This window comes from Hypanus sabinus, chromosome 12 (genome assembly GCF_030144855.1).
Source record: "Hypanus sabinus isolate sHypSab1 chromosome 12, sHypSab1.hap1, whole genome shotgun sequence".
Classification (NCBI taxonomy): domain Eukaryota; kingdom Metazoa; phylum Chordata; class Chondrichthyes; order Myliobatiformes; family Dasyatidae; genus Hypanus; species Hypanus sabinus.
In genome coordinates, this window is record NC_082717.1 from 22,857,219 (window position 1) to 22,884,423 (window position 27,205).

A 27,205-nucleotide genomic window follows, 5' to 3' on the forward strand; every position below is an offset into this window, starting at 1 on the left:
ACCTCCCACATCTCTTTTGGTTCTTTGCATAAATGACTACATCTGATCTTCCAGAGGAGAAATTTCGTCCCTTGCTATTTTTTTGCTGTTAGTATATCCATTGAAACCCTAGGATTCTCTTTCACCTTGTCTGCTAGAGCAACTTCATGCCTCCTTTTAGCCCTCCTGAATTCCTTCTTAAGTATTCTCTTATAGTTTTTATACTCCTCGAGTACCTCATTTGTTCCTACCTGCCTATACCTGCTATTCTTGCCTTTTATTCTGACAGGAACATACAACCTCTATATCTGCAAAATTTCATTTGTATTGTCCTCCCAATTACCAAATACATTTTTGCCAGAAAACCGTCTGTCCCAATCTGTGCCTTCCAGATTCTTTCTGATACCATCAAAATTGTCCTTTCTCCTATTTAAAAAATTCTCAGCCAAAGGATCAGACCTTTCCTTTTCCATAATTATCTTTAAACTAATGGCATTATGATCACTAGATGCAAAGTGTATCCCTTCACAAACTACTGTCACCTGCCCTGTCTTATTCCCTGATTGGAGATCTAGCATCACATTCTCTCTCCTTGGGATCTTCATGTGCTGATTAAGGAAACATTCCTGAACATATTTGAGAAACTGTATCCCATCCAACCCTTTTACTGTATCAGAGTCCCAGTGAATATGTGGAAAGTTAAAATCACCTACTATCACAAACTTATGGTTCTTGCAACAGTCTGTGATCTCTCCACATATTTGCTCCTCTAAATCCCTTGGACTTTTGGGTTGTCTACAATATAATCCATTAATATGGTCATCCCTTTCTTATTCCTCAGTTCTACCCAGGTAGCCTCAGTAGACAAACTCTCCAGTCTGTCCTGTCAGATCACAGTCGTGACATTTTCTCTGACTATTTTTGCCACCCCTCCCCATTTAATCTCTCCTGCTCTAACATGTTTAAAACTGTGGGAACTCTGGAATATTGAGCTACCAGTCCTGCCCCACCTGCTACCTACCAGGTCATAATTCACATGGATCATAGATCCATTCCCTAAGATCATCAGTGTTTCGTACAATACTCCTTGAATTGAAATATGCAGGTCAGAACACTAGTCCCACCATGCTCAAACTTTTGGTTCTTGATTTTGTATGTCGTGTATAAACAACTTTCCCCACTATCTGATCTGGCACTCTGGTTCCCATTCCCCTGCAACTCTAGTTTCAATTTAAGCCCTCCCCACTGCACCATCTCCCCCCCCCCCCAGCTCTGATGCAGCAAACCTTTTCACTCAGAAAGGTTCCCCTACAGTTCAGATGCAAACCATCCCTTCTGCGCAGGCCTCAACTTCCCAGGAAGTGAGCCTAGTGATTCAAAAATTTGAAGGCCTCCCTCCTGTACCATCTTGTGTTAAAGATGTAAGATTATGTGTTAAGACATGTGTTAAACTGTATATTCTTCTTGTTTCTGACATCACTACCATTTGGCATGGATAGCAATCCTGAGATCACAACCCTGGAGGTCCTGTCCATTAATTTAGCACCTTGTACTCACTTTGCAAGACCTTGTTACCCTTCCCACCTATGTCATTGTTATTGACGTGCACCACAACCACTGGTTGCTCACCCTCCCACAGAATGCTGTGGACTCGATCTGAGATGTCTCTGATCCTCCTCCCTGGCAGGCAATAAACCATCTGGGAATCTTGTTCTCATCCCTTGGACCTCCTGTCTGTTCCCTTAACCAATGAATCTTGTCTCACTACTCCTCTTCTCCCTACTTCCCTCTGAGCTGCAAAGCCAGATTTAATGTCAGCGACCTACCCGCCTGTCATTTTCCTCTGCTAGATCATTCCCTCCGAAAGTATCCAAAGCTGTATACCTGTTGTTGAGGGGAGGGGCTATCGGGGCATTCCGCTTTGACTGCCTATCCCTTTTCTTCCTACTGATAGCCACCCAGTTATCTGCGTCCTGCACCCTGGGTGTAACTACTTCCCTGTAAGTCCTGTTTATCAACCCCTCAGTCTCCGTAATGATCTGGAGTTCATCCAGTTCCAGCTCCAATTCCTTACCACGGTCTGAAAGAAGCTCGAGGTGGATGCTCTTCTCGCAGGGGTAGTCAACGGAGACACTGATTGTCTCTCTACATTCCCACATCCCATAAAATGAGCATTCCACTACCCTGCCTGGCATTCCCACTGCTTTAACTATACAATAAGAAAGACAGGAAGAAAAATTAAACAAACCTACAGCCTTCGCCTCTCTGTCAAAGCCTCTGTGAGCCAAGGCCCGAACTCCCCACTTTAACACTGGCCCACTCAATGGGTCACACTATAACCACTTTGTTTATACTTTTTATTAGCCCTTGCCATGCATCTAATTATGCACAATCCAATGTCTCTTTGGGAACTGCGCTGTGCAGAATGTCCGGACTGCGCCCACTCGCTTCTTTTGAATTTTCTCGCCCACTATGCAACCCAACATTTTCTTGGGAACAGTGGCATGCGGAATTTCTTATGTTCACATGTGCAATGGGTGGAATACATTCGTAAGCGCCACTGATTGGTGTTCAACATTGGGGTTCAGCAACTTCATCATCAGTTCACCCACCAAAGGTCCTTTTGTTGTACCCTCTCGGCCTCCATGCTCCGTGTCTTGTGTCTCTGCTAAATTGCACGGCAAAGCACCTTTTTCCTCATTGCTCACGGCTGGACCTGCAGGCACTGTGAAATGTTAACATGTTTCAGTGCCAGCTTCAACTGGTGTGCCAACATTGCACGTGTTTTGAGAAGATGTTAAAAATTGGCCACCTCTAACGAAATTCCAGCTGAAAACTTTATAGCTATTATTATATGATATTCCATGAGGGTTTCATGTCACGGAAAAATGTATGTATGTCAAATTGAGACTGTTAATTGTTGTAATCTCATTTCCTCAGAAGAAATCTGCCACTGTTTCAGACTAACATAATGATTAGTTGGGTATTGCCTGAGTCACTGTCTGAGTATTGAGACAATGATGCCATAATTTTGCAGCAAACATCCAATGTATTAGGGCCAAGAAGACACAGTGACTGTGAATGTAGATTCTTCTCTCTATTCTATACAATCATAGGCGTCCTCTGTATCTATTCCTCATCTCTGCAGCCCGTCACTATTTACAGTTTCCACATAATTATATTCTATTTTCTATAGTCATCACTTCATTATCCCACATTCCACCGTACCTTTGCTGAATTCACCAAATGCACCTTACACTGCCAGCTCTGGTCTCTTCTACCAACATCCCCCCTGTCCCCCTCCTAGCACTCCGTTATAATGAGGCAGCCCCTTCCCTCCTCTCTCAGTTCAGATTAAGGTCCTTGGTCTGCACCAATGCTGAATGACCTGCTGAGTTCCTCCGGCAGCTTGTGGTTTGCTTCAGGTTCTTCCATCTATTTCAAACTGAGCCTGTTCGGTGGGACAAGGTTCTCCCTTCCATTCGGTATCATCACTGACAAAGAAATGGTCCTGGCCAGTTGTAATCCAATGTTCAATTGTCTCATGTCCGCAGCACCTATAGTTGCTTAAGTGATGTAGACTGAGGTAAGTGATTAGGATTGTGTCGGTTGGTTCAAGAGCTGAACGGCTGAAGAGAAGTAGCTGTTCTTGCACATTATGATGTGGGACTTCAGGCTTCTGTACCTGCTAGAAAAATGGTAACTGCAAGAAGATGGACTGTGGGGATCTTTGATGTTAGATGTTTCCTTCTTGAGGAGATACCTGAGATAGGTTCTATGATGGGAAGAGGTATGCCCCGATGCATTGGGCTGTCCACTACTCCCTGTGACTTTTTGTGTTCCTGCTTACATCCCTGATATTTCAAAGATATCTTAATTGTGCAAAAAAAAAAAGTTTTTGCTTGTTTTTGAGTTATTTTTTAACTTCTGGATCTAATTCTTTCTGCTGTTGGTATTTTGTCAGTCCTGCTTTACAGGTTCATTTACTTGACATTTTCAAGTATGAAAACACCACATGTTAAGCTTCAATGACATTTTGTATAAAAATATGCCGTTATCTGAGCTTTGCTTCCAGGAAGTCACTTTCATCACAGTAGAGGCTCTCTGGAACTTATGCTGAAAATTGCTGAGACTCTGTTAATTTCATATATCAGAATAGGGAAATACTGAATTCTAGAACTAATATAGTTTGTTTCTATAAAAGCAGAAGATGTGGGGAAATGTTCAAATGGTGAGGCCACCTCACTGGGACAAGTTGAGGTTTCAGGCTGAAAATCCCTCTCTCACACCTTTGGGATGTGGGAAAGAATCTCTGTAGTCACAAGAAGAACATGCAAACCAAAGTCACCTGGATATTTTCAGTATTTTCTGTTTTTATTTCCAGCATCTCTAGCTTTTTTAGTTTTTAATATATACTTTTCACTGCTCTATACGAACACATTAAATGGCATGTACCATTTGGATATAGCTAGTTTGGTGTCCATTTCAATGGATTTGACTGTTTTTAATTGATTCATCACCTGAAGACAACTAATGTAAATGAATATAAATTGCACGTGAACTGTTGTTTCTGGTTGACCTTGTATGTCCGTATTGGGTAGATTAGTGAGTACATAGAATCATTAAGTGGATAGCTACTTTGTTGGGGAGGTTTTAAACTAATCTGGCAGGGGATGGGAAACCACACAGAAAAGAAGAGGGAAGTGATGCAGAGACCAAAGCCAGAGTTAGTGAAGATAAAAGTAAGAATAGAGTGCATAAAAGTAAAAAGCAAAAATTGCATAGGTCACTAGATTCTAAAAGGACAATGAGTGTAAGGGCACTTTATCTAAATGCCCATAGTATTAGAAACAAGGTTAGTGAACTTGTGGCACAGATCAGTACCAAGGCGTATGATTTAGTGGCCATTTCAGAAACCTGGTTGCAAGGTGGAGATGACTGGGAATTAAATATCCAAGGGTATCAGGTAATACAGAAAGATAGGCAGGAAGGCAAAGGAGGTGGGTGGCGCTCTTGATTAAGGATGAGATTAGGGTGATTGTGAGAGATGATAGAAGATCTACGGAGCAGAATGTTGAGTCCATCTGAGTAGAGATTAAGAATAGTAAAGGAACAAAAAATCACTGGTGGGAGTTGTCTATAGGCCACCTAATAAAAATATTGCAGTGGCAGAGGCGATTAACCAAGAAATAACTGAGGCTTGTAAGAATGGAATGGTAGTCGTCATGGGGGATTTTAACTTCCACATAGATCGGGTGAATCAGGTTGGTCAAGGAAGTCTTGAGGAGGACTTCATAGAATGCATCCTTGGTGGCTTTCTTGAGCAGCATGTTAGTGAATCTACAAGGGAAAGTGATATCTTAGATCTAGTCCTGTGCAATGAGACAGGTAAGATTAACGATCTTTTAGTCAGGGATCCTCTTGGAAAGAGTGATCATAGTATGATTGAATTTCACATACAGATGGAGGATGAAATAGTTAGATCTAAAACTAGTGTATTATGCTTGGACAAGGGAGACTACAATGGGATGAGGGAGGAGCTGGCTAATATGGACTGTGAGCACAGGCTATTTGATAGGACAGTTGAGTAACAGTGGAATGCTTTCAAAGAGAATTTTCACAGTGCTCAACAAAAGTATATTCCAGTCAAAAGTAAGGACAGTAAGTGTGGGGGGAGGTAGCCTTGGATAACTAAGGAAATAAGAGATAGTATCAAATTAAAAGCTCATGTGTACAAAATCGCAAAGTGTAGTGAGAGACTGGAGAATTGGGAAAACCTTAAAAAGCAACAAAGTACAACTAAACGATAAGTAAGGAAAGGGAAGATAGAGTGTGAAAGTAAATTAGCACAAAATATAAAAACAGATCACAGAAGTTTTTATAAATATATAAAGGGGAAGAGGGTGGCTAAAGTCAATGTAGGTCCCTTGGAAGACGAGAAGGGGAAATTGATATTGGGTGATAAGGAAATGGCTGAAGCATTGAACAATATTTTGAGCTGGTCTTCACGGTGGAGGACATGTCTAATATGCCAAAGAACAATGTTATGGACGAACTGTGAGGTAAGAACCTTTAAAAAATCACTGTCACTAAAGAGATAGTGATGAGCAAACTGGAGGGCCTGAAGGTAGATAAGTCCCCTGGTCCTGATGGGATGCACCACAGGGTGCTGGGGAATTGGCGGAGGTTATAGTAAATGCGTTGGTAATCATTTACCAAAATTCCCTAGACTCTGGGCAGATCCCAACAGATTGGAAGACAGCAAATGTCATGCCACCTTTTAAAAAAGGATGTTGGCAAAAGATGGGCAACTTTAAGCCAATTAGCTTAACATCTGTAGTTGGGAAAGTGCTTGAAGCAGTCATTAAGGAAGAAATAGTGAGACATTTACAAAGGAGTGGTTCCATTAGACAGATGCAGCATGGATTCAGAAAGGGCAGGTCCTGTTTGACAAACTTACTGGAGTTCTTTGAGGACATAATGAATGTAGTGGATAGAAGGGAACAGGTAGATGTTGTATACTTGGATTTCCAGAAGGCGTTCAATAAGGTGCTGCACGAGAGTCTTATAAGTAAGATTTGGATGACTGGAGTCAGAGGAATGTATTGGCATGGATAGCGGATTGGTTAACTGACAGAAGGCAGAGAGTTGGTATAAATGGGTGTTTCTCCAGTTGGCAGTCAGTGGTGAGTGGTGTGCTGCAGGGGTCGGTGCTGGGCCTGCAGATGTTTACCATTTACATTGATGATTTGGAAGAGGGCACTGAGTGTAGCGTAGCAAAATTTGCTGATGACTCTAAACTGAGAGGATGTGGAGAGCCTGCAGAGGGATATAGATAGGTTAAGTGAGGTGGGCCAAGGTCTGGCAGATGGAATGCAATGTTGGTAAATGTGCGATCATCCACTTTGGAAGGAATAATAGAAGAGCAGATTATTATTTGAATGGTGAAAGACTGCAGCATGCTGTTGTGCAGAGGGACTTGGGAGTGTTTGTGCATGAATTGTAGAAAGTTAGCTTGCGAGTGCAACAGGTTATTAAGAAGGCAAACAAAATGTTGGCCTTCATTGCTAGAGGGATTGAATTCAAGAGCAGGGAGGTCATGCTGCAACTATACAGGGTACTGGTGAGACTGCACCTGGAGTACTGTGTGCAGTTCTGGTCTCCATACTTGAGGAGGGATATACTGACTTTGGAGGCAGTGCAGAGGAAGTTCACCAGATTGATTCCAGAGATGAAGGGGTTAACATGAAGAAAGATTGAGTTGCCTGGGACTATACTCTCTGGAATTCCGAAGAATGAGAGGGGATCTTATAGAAAAATTTTGAAAGGGATAGATAAGATAGAAGTAGAAAAGCTGTTTCCATTGGTAGGTGAGAATAGAACTAGGGGACATTGCCCAAAGATTCAATGGAGAAGATTTAGGATGGAGATGAATGGAAACTGTTTTTCCCAGAGAGTGGTGAATCTGTGGAATTCCCTGCCCAGGGAAGCAGTTGAGGCTTCTTCATTAAATATATTTAAGGTACAGTTAGATAGATTTTTACATAGTAAAGGAATTAAGGGTTATGGGGAAAAGGCAGGTAGATGGAGCTGAGTTTACAGACAGATTAGCCATGATCTTATTGAATGGTGGGGCAGGGTTGAGGGGCCAGATGGCCTACTCCTGATCCTATTTCTTATGTTCTAACGAACATATTGGGCTTTTGGATTGAACATTTGTATTTCAACATACGTTGAACTCTCTTGTGAAACTGTTGAGAGTTAATGGAGAAGGGTTTTCTAGTTTGGGAGAGCACTACTTTCCAAAGGGGCAAAGAGATTTTATACAGAACAGGTGTTGGGAACAATAGGAAAGTGTGTTAATGTAAAGTTTATAAGCTCAGTGAAAATAGCTTGTCCTGCCTTGCTCTTAGTAACCAAATGCCCATGCATCACAGAGCAGTAGCCTTTCTATGATAATGATGACAATGGATACCTATAGTCAGAGGTATCTATTCTGTTATGCACCAAATGTATGATTATAGTCTAATGAAGTACAGTACTTGAGCAAGCCAGCATCAACCATGAGTCTATTTGGTGACTGGTGACAAGTATCAAAGAGTGCATGTTAGTTAATAAACTTTTCTCCAGAGGAAGAACAGATGGAGCGTGAAGTCTTGCTTGATGATAGTAAATGACTGAGCTTCCTTTCATGAGTTAGTCTTAAACAATAGTCATGTGAAGAACTTAAAGCATCAGTAAACAGGCTTGTATAAAACATCATGCTTTTCCCCAAAATTGGAGCCCAATGGATTGAGAAACTCAGGCTACAGCTTTTTTACACTTTTGGATTGATCTTCCCATGCTGGATTTGAATAAAAAATGATCTGTATATTCCATCATCGTGCATGCCTGAAGCACGATGACATTGTGAGCCCTGGAAGTTGGCAAGCAATTGATCTAGGCTGCTTTAAACTGAACTTTGCAGGCTCCCTCTGCTGACAAGGGATGCTTACATTTGCTACATCCAGCATCTAAATTAGGTACATTACAGAATCGGCATGTTTCGCTTGTCAATTAATTTGTGTGTTAGCAGGCGTTGTTTATGTTACTGAACTAGCCTCCTACATTTTTGGGGATCCTGATGGATTGCAATTTGGTGCATATTTCTATCCCTGTGCCCCCAGATCCTCCCAAAGGGTGTGGAACTGCAAAATCTGCAACTTTAAATGCATCAATCAGCATTGCATTTGATGTGCACCAACATTGTCTTACTGTGATTCTTGGTATTCTAGTGCATCAGATCTTGTTTATTTTCCAGACACAGGGATAATCAAGGCAAATAAATTTCAGTGTTTCATTCCGCTGGGAAGGGTAGTTTAAGGACGTGATAATTGAAGAATAAATAAATAAATGAATGCTTGCTCTATTCTGTGTTGCATTGTGATCAGTTATAATGTAAACCAATTCCCATTCCATGGCACTGATTCACTTTCTGTTGGATGTGATGCTAAATTAGACAATGAATATAAAGCCAGACTGCGAATCCTGAACTTTTCAGTTTGATTTCAAATATCTAAGTAAGTAATTGAAAAGCATGTTCCAGCCTTTATGTTTGAATAATCTTTCCTACTTGGTGCAGATTTTCAATAGTGGACTGTCATGAGACTAGGTAATCCTGTAATCTTCCGTTCTGGACTGAAGTGCTTCAAAAGACAGTGAAATTGTCCTTTCTTTAATTGTGGCTTTGAGGAGACCACCAGGGAAATCTAACATAAAGACTGTTCAGCTGATTAGAACTATTAACCTTGAAAAACAGTCATGTAATTAGAATAAACTGACTTAGCTTTTTGTAACTAATGTGAGTTGTGCTTGCAATAACACAGATTTCATCAGGGATTGAAAGTACTTTATTAGGATTCCACTTGTGTATGGAGAATATCTTTTTTTACTCTTTTGTTCATTCACATTATTATTCGTTGCAGTTGTCTAATGTTTAATGTTTTCTAGGCACGTCATACTAAAGCAGTTGGACTCCCTGTGGTGCAACACTTTCTTTTCTTGAGCGTGGCCATTTACTTTTTGATAGAAACCAGTTTCACTGTAAATGCTACTTATTTCTTAAGAATTAGGAAAATGGCTGTAAAGTGAAGAACCATGAGAGAAGTATAATGCAAAACTATTTGATTTTTAAAGTCTAATTCTTTTATTCCATTTTATTTGGTTTGCTCTTCTTGTGGTTAACTTTTGGCTCAGATTCTGCAATCACCAGTGAACTGCCCACACCAGCTATTGGTGTTAGGAGGTATTTTCATCAGCTATTTTCAGTCCCCCAGTTATAAATTTGCCTGAAGGAAGCCCCTCCAAACTTGGTGGGTTAACTCAGCATCACGGTAGACCCTTATGTACACAGTCCCATTGTGTGGCGCTTTGGCATGGGGAGTCACAGATCAGATCTCCTAATAAAATTGTTACCTGCTGCTTAAACAATACTTTAAACATAAAGCTTAGCTGACTGTCATAGCTTTGAATTCTTCTGACATGCAGAAGTATTCCAAAACTATTAAAAGACAATCAATTAAAAAAAAAGAAATCATTTGGGTATTAGAATTGGATTTGGTTTATTACTGTCACATACACTGAGATACAGTGAAAACCTTGTCTTGTTCATACAGATCAAATTGTTACACATTGAGGTAGAATAAGGTTAAAAAAAATAAGAGAATAAAGTGTCATAGCTGCAGGGAAAATGCAGTCCAGGTAAACAATAAGGTGCAAGATAATTATGAGGTAGATTTAAGTTATTAAATGCAACTATAAATGCTAATTCTTGAATCTAGTGGCTCTGTTCTATTGAAAAGTTAGTGGAAGGATTTACCTGGGTCATGACTGAGCTGGGAAACATTGTTTAGACTGACATCGATGAGGGATTTCTTTCCGTTTATGATCCACTGCTGCTCTCCAGTTCTGAGTTCTGCAGTCACTCGTGAACAGTTGCCAACAAAGTTTGACTCACCGCATTCCTGAGTTTATGTCTAAGTGCTTGTCAATAATTTAATTCGGTAATTCTTGTTCACATGCTTTATTTTACATTTTAATACCATACATCTGTTCCCTGCAGCACAACATTTCAAAGCAGCATATTTAACAAGCACACCAGGTCAATTTCTGCAATTTATTACTTAGCTTATGAAGCAGAGGCAATAAGCTGGAAGGATAACTTGAAAATGATGGGGAAATTCAGTTAGATGGAAAGGTTTGGGAAGTTACACTTCTTAGGGCAGATAACATTGAAAAGAAATTCAGTTGTGTTAAGATTCAGTGTGTTAAAATCATCATTGGTTTTGATAAGGAGAAATTGTTTTCAGATAGCCAAAGGATGTATATTTAATTTGGTTGATAAGAGACAGAGGCAACAGAAGGAATCCTATTTTCTCTTACATTAAATGCTGTGATCTGACAGCTTGAGACAGATTGAATAAACACAGGAGATTCTACAGATGCTAGAAATCCAGGGTAACACACAGAAAATGCTAGAGGAACTCAGCAGGTCAGAAAAGGAATAAACGGTTGTTGTTTCGGTCTGAGACCTTTTATCACAACTGAAAAGTAAGGATGAAGAACCTGGAATAAGAAGGAGGAAGTTACAAGCTAAGAGGTGATAAGTGAAGTCTGGTGAAGGGAGAAAGTGGGTGGGTGTTTATTCCCCTTCACAAATGCTGCCTGACCTGCTGAGTTCTCCAGCATTTTGAAAGTGTTACAACAGATTAACACAAACTTTAAAGACTTGCTTTCAAATACTAGAAAGGGAGACATTTGCAGGTTTGCAGAGAAAGTAAGGGTGAAGGGAACTTGGCTTGCTATTGGAGGCTCTTCAATCCAAACGGCCCAGGCTGATCAAATGTCCCATCTCTGCTAGTCCCATATGATAGGCTGACTGACTTCTTTTGCTGTGTTCCATGATTTGCTGACAGAGGAAGAGTTCATCTTTGATACTCCATTATAGTGAACTTCCAGATCAGAGATTCCCAACCTTCTTTATGCCATGGGCGTTTACCATTAAGCAAGAAATCTGTGGAACCCAGGTAGGAGACCCCTGTTCTAGATGGATCAGTGAATTAAGGTACACGATTCCAGCACACCTGCATAGATTGCAGAGTGCCATTGATTGCAGCCTGTCACAGGTTGGCCAGGCTGCTTATACTCGAGTCAAGGTGTTTAACTAGAGCCTGGGTTCCCAATCTGGGGTCCACAGATTCCTTGCTTAATGGTATTGGTCCATGGCATAAAAAAGGTTGGGAACCCCTGGTCTAGAGCCATGAATAGGATACCTGGAACTGATGATACACTAAAATAACCCTTCCCAGATAAAAGTAAATGAAAATAGGTTTACTGATTCATTGAACTAATTCATATCAATTTTTATCAACCAGGAATTCTGGAAGTTTTGCACTGTGTTCTTGTGGAAAGTCCTGAAGCTCTGAACATTATCAAAGAGGGGCATATTAAGTCCATTATTTCTTTGCTAGATAAACATGGAAGAAATCACAAGGTACCCTTCATCATTAACAATCATTTTACTTGTTGCTAAGGCCTGTTTTGCTGCATGCAAGTGCAAGTTTTCAACATATGGATATGTTAAAACTTCTATAAAATGTTTAGATTTATTTATTTGGAAGTTATATGTTGGAATTTTGAAATGAAAAGTAAGTAGAGCATATCAGCCTCAAAGTAGTTTGAATTTCTATATGTTTTATTTCTGGAAAATGATTTTTACTTGAAAATTCTTACCCATTTTTTAAAATTGAAAAGTAAAAGGTAAAAATTAGTAATTTCTTAGAAAAAGATGCTTCTAATTGGCATCATTTAAAAAAATAAGGGTATTGAAGGCTGAGATATTACTTCTTCTTTATGTCAAAGCCACAACAATTTGTAGCCTACTCTGGTTTCAGCTCTTAAGGCAGTTTTGTGCTGTCATCAGAGTACTGGCAAGAGTAGCCCATGGTAACCCATTTTTATTTATTCCATCCTCCTCTATCTTCATGTCCTGTTCACCAAAGGATTACTTGGCTTCCCCATTCCACTTTCTTCCAGTAATTTGACTTGAGAGTAATATTATTATCATTGTCACTATTCACTTTGCATTAGTACTTGTGAACTGAGTCAACCACAATTGCATAATATTTCATTAAAATTGCAAATGGATCTAAAATGAGGATCTATAACTCTAAAAAGGTTTGATATACAGCACACTCTATTCCACAATGCTTTGGACAATAATTGTCACTGAATTTTCATTTCTACATTTCGCATTAACATAAAAACCTGTCCAATTACATGCTGAACATTAGTTTTCATGCATATAACAAGGTATTGAGCCCATTGATCATGCCCTGTCTTTGGTTCCAGTTTCAAATGTCAGACTCTAGAGCCACTTACTGGACAGGTTGTGCTTGGTGCAGATTGTCCCTTGGTCTTCTCCCTGTGCTTCCTTGCAAGTCTGGGCTGAGCTTCTCTAGGTGAACGTGCTGACCCTCCAGACTTGAGAGGTGCCCTGTAAGTAGCTCAAATGGACTGTGGGTCACTTACAGATGAGGCTTGCTGCCATTATGCCTGAAATCTCTTAACTGTCTGTATAGTAAAGCTGAGTATATCTGGTTGATTGGGACCTTCCCTCCGGCGCATCAGCCATCAACCATGGGGCTCTGTGCCGACTTAGGCAGCAGAACAAAAGATCAGATGTGCAGACACCTGACTCCTTTCTCACCCCAGACCTGTGTAATTGGCTGGATTTAGGGTGAACTGACAGCCATCAGTCCTCTGTGGAAGCATTGGCTGTCAGTCAGGTTGATTTAACCCAGCAGCTGAGATACCTTCCTATTGCCTGCCTCCTTTTATCTTCAGAGTTTCTTAATGACCTGCAGGCAAGGAGAAAGAGATCTAAATACACTTCCCATTGGGAAAAGAGCATCCATGCCAAACAGTTGTAAGAAGACTAGAACAACTCTGGTGCATGCCAGGTTGTTAGAGCCCTTTGGCTCTTGATAATAGCCCAGTAGGTAGCGGCAAGGAAATACGTCAAGAATATTTAAATGGGGGAAACCCCTTCTGTCCTCCATGCACACTGAAAGAGCTGAGCAGCCTAGGTTGCCAAGTTTCCATTCTTCTACTTACTGGATACCTTGAAGGGTACTCAACTCTCTCAGTGTAATTTACAAGTCACAAGTATTGGTGAAATGCAGCACAGCAATTGACAAAGTCTAACAGAATATATGATGGAATCCACTTCCTTGAATTACTTCAGATTGAGTTCTGAAGTTTCTTTACATATGCATTTACTTTGCACTCTTTTTGCTCTACTTATTTAATTTACTTTCTTAATGTGTACGTTTCTTATTGAAATTTATTGTTTTTTATTAGGTATTGCAATGTACTGCTGCAGCCTAACAACTAATTTCACGATATATGCCAGCAATATTAAACGTAACTCTGAGTTGTTGGGCTGCTTGCAGATTCAGCCCTTGACTTCTCTGTCTTGCTCCAAAGCAGGCAATTATGAGCTTCTGACTTCTGACCCTACCGCCCACCCCCTGCTCGTCAGATGATACAGCTCCTTAAAAAGGTCTTATGCAAGTTTCAAAGTCTTGCCTTCAATCCTTCCCATGTCAAACCCAATGCTTTATTAGCTCTTTAAATACTTCAAAATATGAAGTTTCCATTAAAGAATGTGATGCACCATCAATAACTCTCGGAGATGGGAGGTGAACAATAGGCTTTTATTAGCAGCAAAAGGGAGCACGGCATCTCGGAGACTGAGGAAGGAGCAGTGCCTCCAATCGCCTTTATACAGGGGTCTGTGGGAGGAGCCACAGGAGCAGTCAGCAAAGGGGCGTGTTCAGACAGGTGTACATAGTTTACCACAGTATGCAAATATTTAAATATTCCTTGTAAGCAGTGATTATAGAAATGCTTGAAATGGCAGTTATTACAACTTAAAAGTGCTACTGTTTTAAATGGAATGAAATAAACCAAATTAATGTTCAAAGATAATCCCTTCAAGTAAGTAAAACGTAACTTGAGCTTTGATCTGCACTTACTCTAGATTTTTTGTGCAAATCCCCCAATTATATTGTGCTTAGGATAGATCGAAATGAAATTGCTTATTGATTTTTTTTCTAATGATCCCAGAATTGGTACTTAATTGAGGCAATTGTATGAATACATGCAAGTTGAATGAAGTGTTGTTATCCTAAACTTGTGTTGCTTATACCAGCAAGTTTCTGAAATGACAATGCAGAAGAGGTGTACTGTTAGAACAGTGACATTTTATGGGCACCTATGGCAACTGATGTGATGCAGAAGGTCAGAACCAACACAATTAATTTTTCTTTTTGTCGTCCAAGGTTTTGGATGTATTATGCTCTCTGTGTGTGTGCCATGGAGTTGCTGTGCGATCTAACCAGCATCTAATTTGTGACAACTTGCTACCTGGAAGAGACTTACTGCTGCAAACACAGCTCATCAACCATGTCAGCAGGTAATACGATCAACCTTCTGCAGGATATACAACAGAAAGAATGTATTTTTAAATGTCAAGAATGTAGTGAAGCAGTAAACTGATAGATTAATTTCTTCCAACATTTTTATTAATCAACAAGTATGCTTTGCTGATTCTCATATGAACTATAAAAAATTTATATGAGAACTTAATGATATCTGAACCTAAGCATCGTGCTCTTGTATTAATATTGTGTTGTAACTTGCATTTTCTCTGCATGGATTGGTGGGGGAAGGTGGAAAAATGTAATGAAGCTGCTGCCTGACATGGTCACTTCAATATTTCTCCTATAAGACTTTGCTGTACCTCGTTAGGTAATGGGGTTTCTGAAAAAAGGTTGTCATCTTTAGTCAGTGCCTATGTTGTGACAAGATGTGTGCTTGGAACTTAACTGGATCCACTCAAGGTTGTTAAAGTTTGGACAGCCAGGAAAGGATACATGCCTCCATTGTTGGGGGTGAGCTTGAATTTGGGGAATCAAGGAATGAAGTTGTCCACTCAAAGATATCCAAAGCAAATGTACCTTGGAGATGCTCGGCAGGTTTAGGCAGCATCTCTGAAAAGAAAATCCATTGATATTTCAAGTATAATCTCTTCAGAGGGATAAGAGTTATAGAAAACTTTCAAGCATTGGTGCTGTTTGACATTTTATTGATGTGCATATATCTTTTCCTTTGAAGAGTACAGTTTATCTTTGCTAACCAAATGAGTGAATACTGATGATGTGATTTCTTAAGATTCAAAGTACATTTATTATCAAAGTATGTATGCAGTACACAACCCTGAGATTTGTCTTGCCACAAACAGCCACAAATCAAAGAAACACTTACCTACACAAACTAAGTACAACTCAGGAAGACAATGTGTTGACCACCACACCTTTCAGTTGGATCATGGCCTCTCAGTGCATCAATTCCATCAAACCATGTTGAGTCTATGTTGCAAGATATCCACATTTAACAGAAAGCAGATGATGCCAATTTGAGTTGTCCATGCATCACAGCCTTTTGGGGAACAAACTCAGAAACATTTGAATGGAAAGTGTACACCTTCGTTTTTGCTGCCACGTGACTGGATTTTAAGGATGCACCATTTATTCTGGTTTTGCAAATCAGAAAGAAAGAGAATTGTCCTAATATTACTTTAAACATTTATATGGATTTGTTCATCACAATAAAATCACAACCACCTATACTCAAGGCAATGCAAATTAATATTAATTTTATCTTACCTCACAATTGTTGCTGGAAGATTCATACCAACCATAGCTGGCACTTCCAAAAGGTTCTTCTTAAAAACATTATGATGCAGAAATAGAGATTAACTCAATGTTCAAGTAATTTAGAATAAAACCAATAAATGCTGGCAACAGCCTGGTGAGGCAACAAGCCATTGATTGCCACAAATGCTTGCTGACCAAGTGAGAATTTCCAATGTTTTTGGTTTTATTTCTGTTGATGACGATTAAATATCTCGTTTCAATAGAAGCCTAATTTCTACCGTGTCATGTGAGAGAAGAATGATGAAATAGATGGTCATGGATTTTTTTTTTTCATCCCACAAATCAGGTGCTCCTATAATGGTTGGGTTTTATGAATTTGTCCTGGCCAACCTAAGCTTTCTAGCCACAACATTCAATGGGCAGAGAAAATCTCAGAGTGAAAGGGAGAAATCTGGCCATATTGCTGGACAAAGATGAGACATATGCATCTCATATAAGTTAATGAATCAGAAGTTTCTTGGGATGGATCTGGGGTGGGATTGCACATTCTTCCCCAGATCTTTAATACTATCTGGTGTTGTGTATTTACATGCGGGGCTCCTGCCTTTTTCAGTGCCTGCGTCATCCCCTCAGGAAGCAGCTGGGAAGATTTTGCAGTCACGACTTGGACCAACTTCTTTTTGGCAGCTGGATAAATAGATTGAGAACTCTGTGCAATTAAGTGCAACAGATCTGTGCTGATACTATTTCCTTTACAGCCACAGTACCTTAGAACTTAAGACCTGCAGTAAAAGTTTCTCTCGTAAAAGAGCCCATTTTGTTTTTTCTGCTTTCAGCATGCGGCCCAATATCTTCCTCGGAATCAGCGATGGTGCAGCCCAGTACAAGAAGTGGTACTTTGAACTTATCGTGGACCACGTTGACCCCTTTGTAACCACAGAAGCCACACATCTTCGGGTTGGTTGGGCTTCAACAGATGGCTACTCGCCCTGCCCTGGAGGGGGTGAAGGATGGGGAGGAAATGGTGTAGGTGATGACCTCTACTCCTACGGATTTGATGGATTGCACTTGTGGTCAGGTAGGTGGTAATGATTATTCAAGTCAATAATATTGTAAGTAACCCAATTACAAATGCAACCTTGCATCTGCTTCTAGGCAACAAATCTTCAGCAAAACAAAATGCTTCTTAGTTTAAAAAGAAATTCACAGATGTATGAAAAAAATCTGTCACTTGTGTTCTGTTCCATGAATGGCCTTTAAATTAGAAATCCTGAATGGAAATAGATTGATAGTTACTTTCCTGACAATCATTTTGCATGAATTTGTTATTATAATGATGGAGTATTAATAGTAATACAGATTTGTATGCAGTATTTTGCTGTTTTAGGATGATATGACCTTAGATGTGAACTTAGTAGAAATCTGCTCACCAGTGTTTCTGTTATTTTGGGTCGAGTAAGTATTCATTACAAACATAAAATAAATTTCATATAGTTACATCATAATTTATAGTTTTTGAGTTGAGATCATCTGTGTGATTGGCATAAAGAATTTAGTGCATCTAGCATTTGAAGGAACTAAAATAGTTTGCCACTGGGAAATTCTACTTTTGGCAGATGTAATGGAAGTGTGCGACAAAGCCGTCCCCAATTTACGTTGGGTCTCACCAATGTACTGGAGGCCGCATCAGGTGCACTGGATACAATAGATGACTCCACAGATCGGCAGGTGAAATGTTGCCTCACCTGGAAGGACTGTTTGGGGTCCTGAATGGAGGCGAAGGAGGAAGTGAATGGGAAGCTGTAGCATTTCGCTCACTGGCAGGGGTATGTGCCAGAAGGAGGGACGAATGGACAGGAGAATCAGAGGAATTAACCCCTGCAGAAAACGGGGTGGGGAGGAAGAAGTAAAAACATATTTGGTGGTAGGATCCCGTTGAAGATAGTAGAAGGTGGGGAAAATAATGTTGTTGAATGCGGAGGCTCATGGGGTAGTAGGTGAGGGCAAGAGGATCTCTATCCTTCTTAAGGTGGCAGAAAGATGAGCTGAGTGTGGATGTCTGGGCAATGGAGGAGATGTGGGTGAGTGCACCATAAATGGTGGAGGAAGGGAAGCTCTGTTCATTGAAGAAGGAGGACATCATTGATGTCCTGGAAAGAAAAGCCTCATTTTGGGAGCAGCTGCTGCAGAGAGGAAGAAACTGAGAAAAGGGTGGACAGGGTGGGAAGAGAAATAGTTAAAATTCACTGTATTTCGGTGTCGTGTCCTGAAAGAGAGTGAAAGACCTGTCTACTGTCCGTACAGGTCAATTCATTACAATGGATTGAGGTGGTATGAGGTAAAACAATAATAGAATGAGAGGCAAGGAGTTACAGTACTGAGAAAGTGTGATGCAGTGCAGGTAAACAGTAAGATGCAGTGTCACTATTGAATGCAACACACATAAGATGCTGGAGGAACTCAGCAGGCCAAGCAGCATCTTTGGTGAAGAGTAAACAGCTGCCGTTTCAGTCTGAGACCCTTCATTAGGACCAAGCAGAAGACCAGAGTGGGGATGCTCAGGAAGAGTATGAGGGCTGAAGACAGGAAAAGGGGTCGTCAGTACAGACTGGAGAATCCTTCCCAAAGAAGTAGGCATGGAGATGGAAGAAGAGCACGGAAGAAGAGCTTGGCATCATGGCGGGGACAGAGGGAGAAAGGTGTGGCCCTTACTGAGGGCAGAACTTTCTGCCTCGGAGAGAGGAAGGTCAGAGGGAACTGTGGAGACCCAGCATGGATGAAATCTGGGATCAGAGGGCAGAAGACGACTGGTAATGTCTGAGGAGAGAGGAGGGTTTGGGTGTTCAGGGAAGGTGGGGTGGGAGGAAGGTGGAGTCTCTGTGAACCCAAAAGTTGAAGGTGGGACCTGAAAGACATGGGATTGAAGAGTGGTGGTGGGAGAAGGGGAGACAGGGGTTCTAGTGGCAGCGCATAAAGTCTCGGCCTGGATGTGCTATTGGTCAAGATCCAGGCTGGAGTTGGAGTTAGAGGTTGTGCAATTAGCAGTTTGAAGGTGTCCGGGGTTGTTAGAACTGCCATTGACAGTAGTAGAATTTGGGTTCTGAATCCACTCTGTATGATTGGATCTGGTGTTGGCGACGTTAGTGTCACTGGTACAGAGGAGTCCCGAGTCATCAGGGCTGGGGTGGATTTGGAGAGATTTGTAATCTGGGGGCATCCAATAGTATTGTCAGTAGCAGGGATCGTGGTCGGGGGGGTGGGTGTCCAGGGCTGCTGGCAGTGGAGACACCAGGTTCTGCAGTCTGCTGGACGCGAGAAAGGTGAAGAATCGGCGATTGAAAGCGTGGATCTGGCAGAGAATGAAGTATGGGAGAGGTCCATTGCTAGTGGAAAAGAGAGAACCTCGGAGCTGTGGTATCTCCTTATGGCAGAAAGGGTAGCACGTAGAATGCAGAGGGAAAAGCAGTCAATTGAAAGTGCGTGCCTGGGGTCCTCAAAGAGAAGCTTGAAAGCGGATCTGGAAGCCATGTGGCACAAGATGCGGTGAAGACATTCCTGAGAAGGATACATGGCTGTGGTAGTGGGTCCAGGTGGGGTCACGGTTGAAGAGTCAGAGGGCAGCAGAGATCGCAGAGGAGGAGCAGTGAGAGACAGTTTCACTGAAATCCTGTTGAAGGGAAAATTTAAATTTCTTCAGGATAGTTATCCCCCGAAGAGACTTCGCAGTTGGAGTAGAAGTATCACAAACAAGAGAAAATCTGCAGATGTTGGAAATCCAAAATGTTGGAGGAACTCAGCAGGCCAGGCAGCAACTATCGGAAATAGTAAACAGTTAACGTTTCTGGCTGAGACCCTTCATCGGGTCCTGAGTTCCTCCACCATCTTGTGTGTGTTGCTTTGGATTTTCAGCAACTGCAGTTTTTCTCTTTGTGTCACTATTGAATCCTGCCCTTGTTAGATATGAAGGATGCTTGACCTCACAGCCTGCCTTGTTGTGGCCTTCCACTCTATCGCCTATCGGAATTGCACTTTCTCCGTGACTGTAACGCTTTATTCTGCATTCTGCTATAGCTTTTCCTTTGTCCTTCCCCAATGTCCTGATGTGATGAAATGGTCTGTATGGATGATTTGCAAGACAAGTTTTTCCACTGTACCTCGGTACATGTGACAATAATAAACCAATTTTACCAGATCGTGGAATGCAACAGGCCTGTCTCAGAGAATGGAGTGAGCTGCCAATGGAAGTTGTGGATGCAGGTTTAATTGCTCTATTTAAAAGAAGTTTGGATAAGTACAAGGATGGGAGGGCTATGAAGATCTATGATTGAGGTGCAGGTCGATGGGACTGGGCAGAATAACAGTTTGGCATGGTCTAGATGGGTCAAAAGGCCTGTTTCTGTCTGCATGACATTCTGATTCTCATTCACGATCAGTAGTCTGCACCCAGCTCAAATATTAATGCCAGGCTGTGGAATGAATATTTGTGTTGAATTGATTTATAATTTTGTCTGCTAAGTCTTTTTAAAAAGCAGCAATTTCTTGACATATGTTGTATATATAACAGCTCAGTGACCATTCAGCTCTTTGGGCCCAGGGGAGCAATCCCATTAATTCCTTTTCCTTCTCACGTTTCCCTGTAAATCTACACTTTCCTCTTTTTAATCTCAGTGACCTAGGTTGAGAGGTAATTTACCTCATCAGCATATGAAAGGGAATGGAGCTACTCGTTGGGAAACCCACAGATGTGGGGAGAATGGGCAGACTTGGAACTGATAGGACCTGAGGTGAGGATTGAACCTGAGCTACAGGAGCTGGGAGGCAGTAAGCACTAACTCCTGTACCACTGTGTTGCTCAGATTTAATTCCTCTGACGGCCACCACTGGCAGAGTGGGACTGGGTCGCCTTTTCCGGTGCATCAAGTTGAAATGCAGAACAGTTTATCACAGGAACAGGACTTGCACCCACAATTTGGGTAGTAGAAGTGCATGATTGGGATTATGGAGACATGAGTGACTGTAAATGTTGGAATATGGAGCAACAAGTGAAATGCTGGAGGAGATCAGTGGACCACACAGCTTCTCTGGAAGAAAATGGACTGTGGGTAAACCCCTCCTCAGATGCTGCCTGACCTTCTGAGTAATTCCGGCATGTTGTTTGTTACTGGAACATGGAAAGCCGACAGCACAATACAGGCCCTTTGGCCCACAAAGTTGTGCCAAACATGTCCCTAATTTAGAAATTACTAGGCTTACCTATAGCCCTCTATTTTACTAAGCTCCCTGTACCTATCTAATAGTCTCTTGAAAGACCCTATTGTATCCGTCTCCTCCACTGTTGCCGGCAGCCCATCCCAAGCACTCACCACTCTCTGAGTAAAAAAAAACTTACCCCTGATAACTCCTCTGTACCTACTCCCCAGCACCTTAAATCTGTGTCCTCTTGTGGCAACTATTTCATCCCTGGGAAAAAGCCTCTGACTATCTACACGATCAATGCCTGTCATCATCTTATACACCGCTATCAGGTCACCTCCATCACTCCAAGGAGAAAAGGCTGAGTTCACTTAACCTATTCTCATAAGGCATGCTCCCAAATCCAGGTAACATCCTTGTAAATTTCCTCTGCACCCTTTCTATGGCTTCTACATCCTTCCTGTAGTGAGGCAACCAGAACTGAGCACAGTACTCCAAGTGGGGTCTGACTAGGGACCTATATAGCTGCAACATTACCTCTCAGCTCCTAAATTCAATTCCATGATTGATGAAGGCCAATACACCGTATGCCTTCTTAACCAGAGTCAACCTGTGCAGCTGCTTTGAGTGTCCTGTGGACTCCGTCCCCAAGATCCCTCTGATCCTCCACGCTGCCAAGAGTCTTACCATTAAGACTTACCATTACCACTGGGAATATTTCTGGTGTACTGTTCAGCTCATCATTTCAATACAACCTGTTCCTGTTTTGATCTGAATTGGATTTTAATTGGTGTGTTAACATTGTAGGTGTAGAGATATGTATCTACCAAAGGAGGTGTAAGGTGCTCCTTTCCCTCCGCGAGCCTACAGGTCATCCTTGGGTAAGGTGTAGCACCTGTTCAGCCTGCCTCCCTCTACCCCTCCCCCTACTGGTCAGGGTCACATGAAGCCATGGGAACAGTTGGTGGATGGTTGTATGAGCAGCTGGTGCATATCACAAGTTTAGGTTCTGCAATCACTGGCACCAGGCAGACAATCTTTGAAGAGTATTGATAATAGCTGGGGTCACTCATTTTGTAAAGACACTGCTCAGAAGAAGACAATGGCCAACCACTTCCATAGAAAAACTTGCCAAGAACAATCAAAGTCAAGACCATGATCACCTATGCCATATGACGCGGCACATAATGATGATGATGATAACATTCTTGGTGCATTCTGATCTTCAGTCAAAAAATATCTGTCTAAAGGAGTTTTTGGAAAGATAGGCAACAGATGTTGAAATTCTCTTCACTTGCTGTTTTTCTCCTTTTAGGCTGCATTGCCCGGACAGTAAATTCACCAAACCAGCACTTACTGAAGGATGATGATGTTGTCAGCTGCTGTCTGGATTTAAGCGCTCCAAGTATTTCCTTTCGAATTAATGGACAACCAGTTCAGGGAATGTTTGAAAATTTCAACACCGATGGGCTCTTCTTTCCAGTGGTCAGCTTCTCTACAGGAGTAAAGTCAGTGATTCTCCATGTCTGCTCCAGCTCCATGTTGATTTCATGTTGTGCTTTGTCTAACATTGGTCAGTTTTTGACCCATATTCACGGCATGTAACGATAAGTCAAAAACAGTAGGTGTTTATTTATTTTGCGCCTACAATGTCAAAAAGCTCAAATTAAACTCACTGAAATTAGCTGGAATCAATAAACTGAAAATGTATGTTTTCTCTTGGAAGCCACTCTCCCATACAACAGAGTGGGATTACCCCAGTTGTGTGTTAGGTCAGAGCCAACACAGGCTTGGGAGCAGATTTCCTTATGTGGGAGCAGGGACGCCAGTGGAATATTGCACTACCTGTTTGGAGTCCATGAGGAATTCACAGGAGTGCCATAGCTAGTGAGAGAGAAATAGAAGATGTTGCTGTTGACTTCAGCTAACACCAGAACCTGTAACTGGAGGACTTCTGCAGTGATACCTGGGTAGGTCTTAGCACTGGGCAGAGGTCTAATCCTAAATCACCACAGGAACAAGTACAGGCTATGATAGATTAGTAATCTGGGTTTGAAATAGTCATTCAGAGAATGTGAGAATTACTGGTGAGATCCTGGATCTGTTCCACATTCCCAACTGCCTTACTCTGCCAAGCTTTGTCTGTGATTCCAGAGCATAATTAAAAGTCAGCCACACTGTTGTGGACCTGGAGTCACTTCCAGAACAACCTGGTTGAGAACATCCTATTTTCTTCTGTAAAGAACATTTTGAAGCAAATAACTTTATGGCCATCCTATATTTTTATGGTCAGCATGACTAACAAAAGATCTTCTATTTAATTTAAATTTCCCTTTGAATTTGAACTCTGTTCTTTAGAATATTGGACCAGGTTTCTGAATCGCTAGTCCATTTAGTTAACCATGCTGCTCAAAATTACCAGCCCATTTATTTAAACAACATGTCATTTTCCTCACAAACTTCCCACTGGGCCCAGTGTTGATGTCAGGATATCAGCAAGAAGCAGAGATGTATCACACTGCCATATATTTATTGTTTCTTCATCGTTGCTGGCTGTTTATGCTGGAAATCACCATCCTACAACTTACTTGAAATACCTTCAACAGGATTGCAGTGAGATAAGATGGCAGTGCACCATCACTTGCTCAAGTTTCTATTGGAAAATGAGTTTGATTTCTGCAAGCCAGGAAATCTACTGAAGCAGCTTTGTGATGTTATTGACAAAGGCAGTATCATTGAAATTGGGGAGGGGGGTGATGCACCATCAATAACTCACACTGAGACGTAAGGCGAGATATCGGCTTTTATTGACTGGAAGAAGGAACCAGGAGTGAGTGTCTATCATACAATGTCTTGGAGACTGAGGCTGAGCGTCAGGCCGCAGATCTCCTTTATACAGGGGCCTGTGGGAGGAGCCACAGGAGCAGTCAGCAGGGGCGTGTCCCGACAGGCACATAGTTCACCACAGGGGGGAACTCAAATTTACTTCCCAAACAAGCGTTGAATGCTACCATTCAAAACACTGCAAGGAATTTTTCATTTGTGTTTCCTGTGATGTTCTGGTTTTCACTGTGAAAGAAGAAAGAGGATATTCTGAACGTGACCGACATAAGAGTCTTCACACTCCACTCTGTTAATACAAGTGAGAACGGCTAGTGGGTTCTCAATAAAGCATGCAGAAACTTAAACACTGTTTTAAACAGTTGTAATTAGCATGTGAATTTCAACAAGATCACCTTTTTGATGGAGATCTTTGCTTGAAGCGCAATAAAGCTCAGATAATCTCACACCCTTGTGAATTTGGTGATGTCAGACAAGCAGACTCATAGACTACTGGATGTTTCTCTGAAAAGTAATGAACACATTATTTCATTTTTACAGTGTACACAGTTGTGTAACTGCTTTTTGAAGTTTTATTGCAGTTTGGTATCCCCTGTGCCTTCTTTACCGAATAAAGTGGCCACTGAGTGTATGCTTGTGGTTTACTGCTGCTGCTACCGTTCATTCACTTAAGGGTTTAGTGTCTTGTGTATTCAGAGATGCCCTTCTACCTGCCACTGTTGTAACTCGTGGTTATTAGAGTTATTGCCACCACCCTGTCAGCTTCAACCAGTCTGGGCATTCTCCTCTGATCTCTCTCATTAAAAAGGCATTTTTACCCACAGAACTGCCGCTCACTGGATGCTTTTTGTTTCTTACATCATTCTCTGTAAACTGTGCAGACTCCTGTGCCTGGAAACCCCAGGAAGTCAGCAGTTTCTGAGATACCTGAACCACCCTGTCTGGCACTGACAATCATTCCACGGTCAAAGTCACTTAAATCACACTTCTTCCCCATTCTGATGTTTAGTCTGAACAACAACTGAACCTCTTGACCATGTCTGCCTGCTTTTTAGCATTGAGTTGCTGCCACATGATTGGCTGATTCGATGTTTGCATTGATGGATAGGTACACATGTATAACAAATGAAGTGGTCACTGCGCATATCTCAGAGACAGGGTTCTTATTTTATAGCCCAGTTCCCCTTTGAGCAATTTTGGTTACTTTAGTTGCTTTGCTGCATACAAAGTGACATCATTTTTGCTCTTCGGTATTCTAACCCAACTATTTCTTCCAAACAATTGTACTTGTGTCTCCTAGAGTTCGGTTCTTGCTTGGCGGTCGCCATGGGGAGTTTAAGTTCCTTCCCCCTCCTGGGTATGCTCCGTGCTTTGAAGCCTTACTGCCAAAAGAAAAGATGAGGGTGGAGCACACGTATGAATATAAGCAGGACCACAATGGCGTGCGTGACCTCCTGGGGCCTACCATCTCACTTACGCAAGCCGCCTTTACGCCGATGCCCGTGGATACCACTCAGGTACTTGTTTTGCATTGTCGTTTGTTTTGTTTTTCTTCTGTGTGACAAATATAAGCTCATAATGTGCTTCAGGACAGCATATGAAGGGACATGATTCAGTTGAAATAAAAGATTTGGAAATTTTGTCTGATACGGATTTTCAGTATCCCTTGTTGCTTTGGGACAGCGATATGCTCTGTGTTGCTGGGTGCCTTCCATTATACCTCTGCTAAACCGAGATTTAAGGATGATATGCCAGTGTCATTGAGCAGGACCTTCTCCTGAAGTAGGCCTAGTGAGGTTAACCAAAACTCAGCAGCTCCTTGGATATTCCTGGGTACCATGGGTCTACTGACAGAATTTTATGACTGTAATCAAAAACTAATTTCAAGTTCAAAAAGCAGAACATAGAGTACAGACCAGGAGCAGGTTTTTGGGGCCATGCTGTCTGTGATAACCATGATAGCAAACTAATCTAATTTCCCTGCACATGATTCATACCCCTGTTCCCTGTGTGTTAATGTGTCCATGTATGGGCTCTGATTACTTCAAGACAATGTGAATGCAGAAAGTAGCTTCATGTACAAGAACACAAACGAGGAAATTTGCAGATGCTGGAAATTCAAGCAACACACACAAAATGCTGGTGAAACACAGCAGGCCAGGCAGCACCTGTAGGAAGAAGCACTGTTGACGTTTTGGGCCGAGACCCTTCATCAGGACTAGCTGAAAGAAGAGATAGTAAGAGATTTGAGAGGGGGAGGGGGAGATCTGAAATGATTGGAGAAGATAGGAGGGGGATGGATGAAGCTAAGAGCTGGAAAGCTGATTACGTCTAGGTAGCCTCCAACCTGATGGCATGAACATTGATTTCTCTAACTTCTGTTAATGCCCCCCTCCCCTTCTTACCCCATCCCTTATTTATCCATCCATCTATTCATCCATATTAATTTTTTCCCTTTTTTTCTTTTCTCTCTTTTTTTCTCTCTCTCTTCCTCTCACAATCACTCCTTGCCTGATCTCCATCTCCCTCTGGTGCTCCCGTCCCCCTTTATTTCTCCCTAGGCCTCCTGTCCCATGATCCTCTCCCTTCGCCAGCTCTGTCTCCCGTTTGCCAATCAACTTTTCAACTCTTAGCTTCATTCCTCCCCCTCATGTCTTCTCCTATCATTTTGGATCTCCTCCTCCCCCTTCCACTTTCAAATCTCTTACTATCTCTTCTTTAAGTTAGTCCTGACTAAGGGTCTTGGCCCGAAACGTCGACTGTATTTCTTCCTATAGATGCTGCCTGGCCTGCTGCATTCCACCGGCATTTTGTCCTGTATGAGAAGTCTGAGTACGACCTAAGGAAGGCTATTGTGTTAGTGAAAAGGCAATTCCCATGTGAAGTTAGAGGTATAATGAGATGCACGTCAGCTGTGGTGGGTTTGCATGTCA

The 27,205-nt window shown here is 41.7% G+C and overlaps 1 protein-coding gene across 1 annotated transcript in view; it reads left to right on the plus strand.

Annotated features, from left to right (window-relative positions):
- Positions 1–27,205, plus strand: part of ryr2a (ryanodine receptor 2a (cardiac)) — a 444,870-nt gene that overhangs the window by 49,022 nt on the left and 368,643 nt on the right. The window contains exons 9-13 of the mRNA XM_059985674.1: positions 11,892–12,010; positions 14,862–14,995; positions 17,075–17,316; positions 22,747–22,939; positions 25,573–25,789. Coding sequence (XP_059841657.1) covers positions 11,892–12,010; positions 14,862–14,995; positions 17,075–17,316; positions 22,747–22,939; positions 25,573–25,789 — 905 coding nt within the window. The remainder of the gene's footprint in view (positions 1–11,891; positions 12,011–14,861; positions 14,996–17,074; positions 17,317–22,746; positions 22,940–25,572; positions 25,790–27,205) is intronic.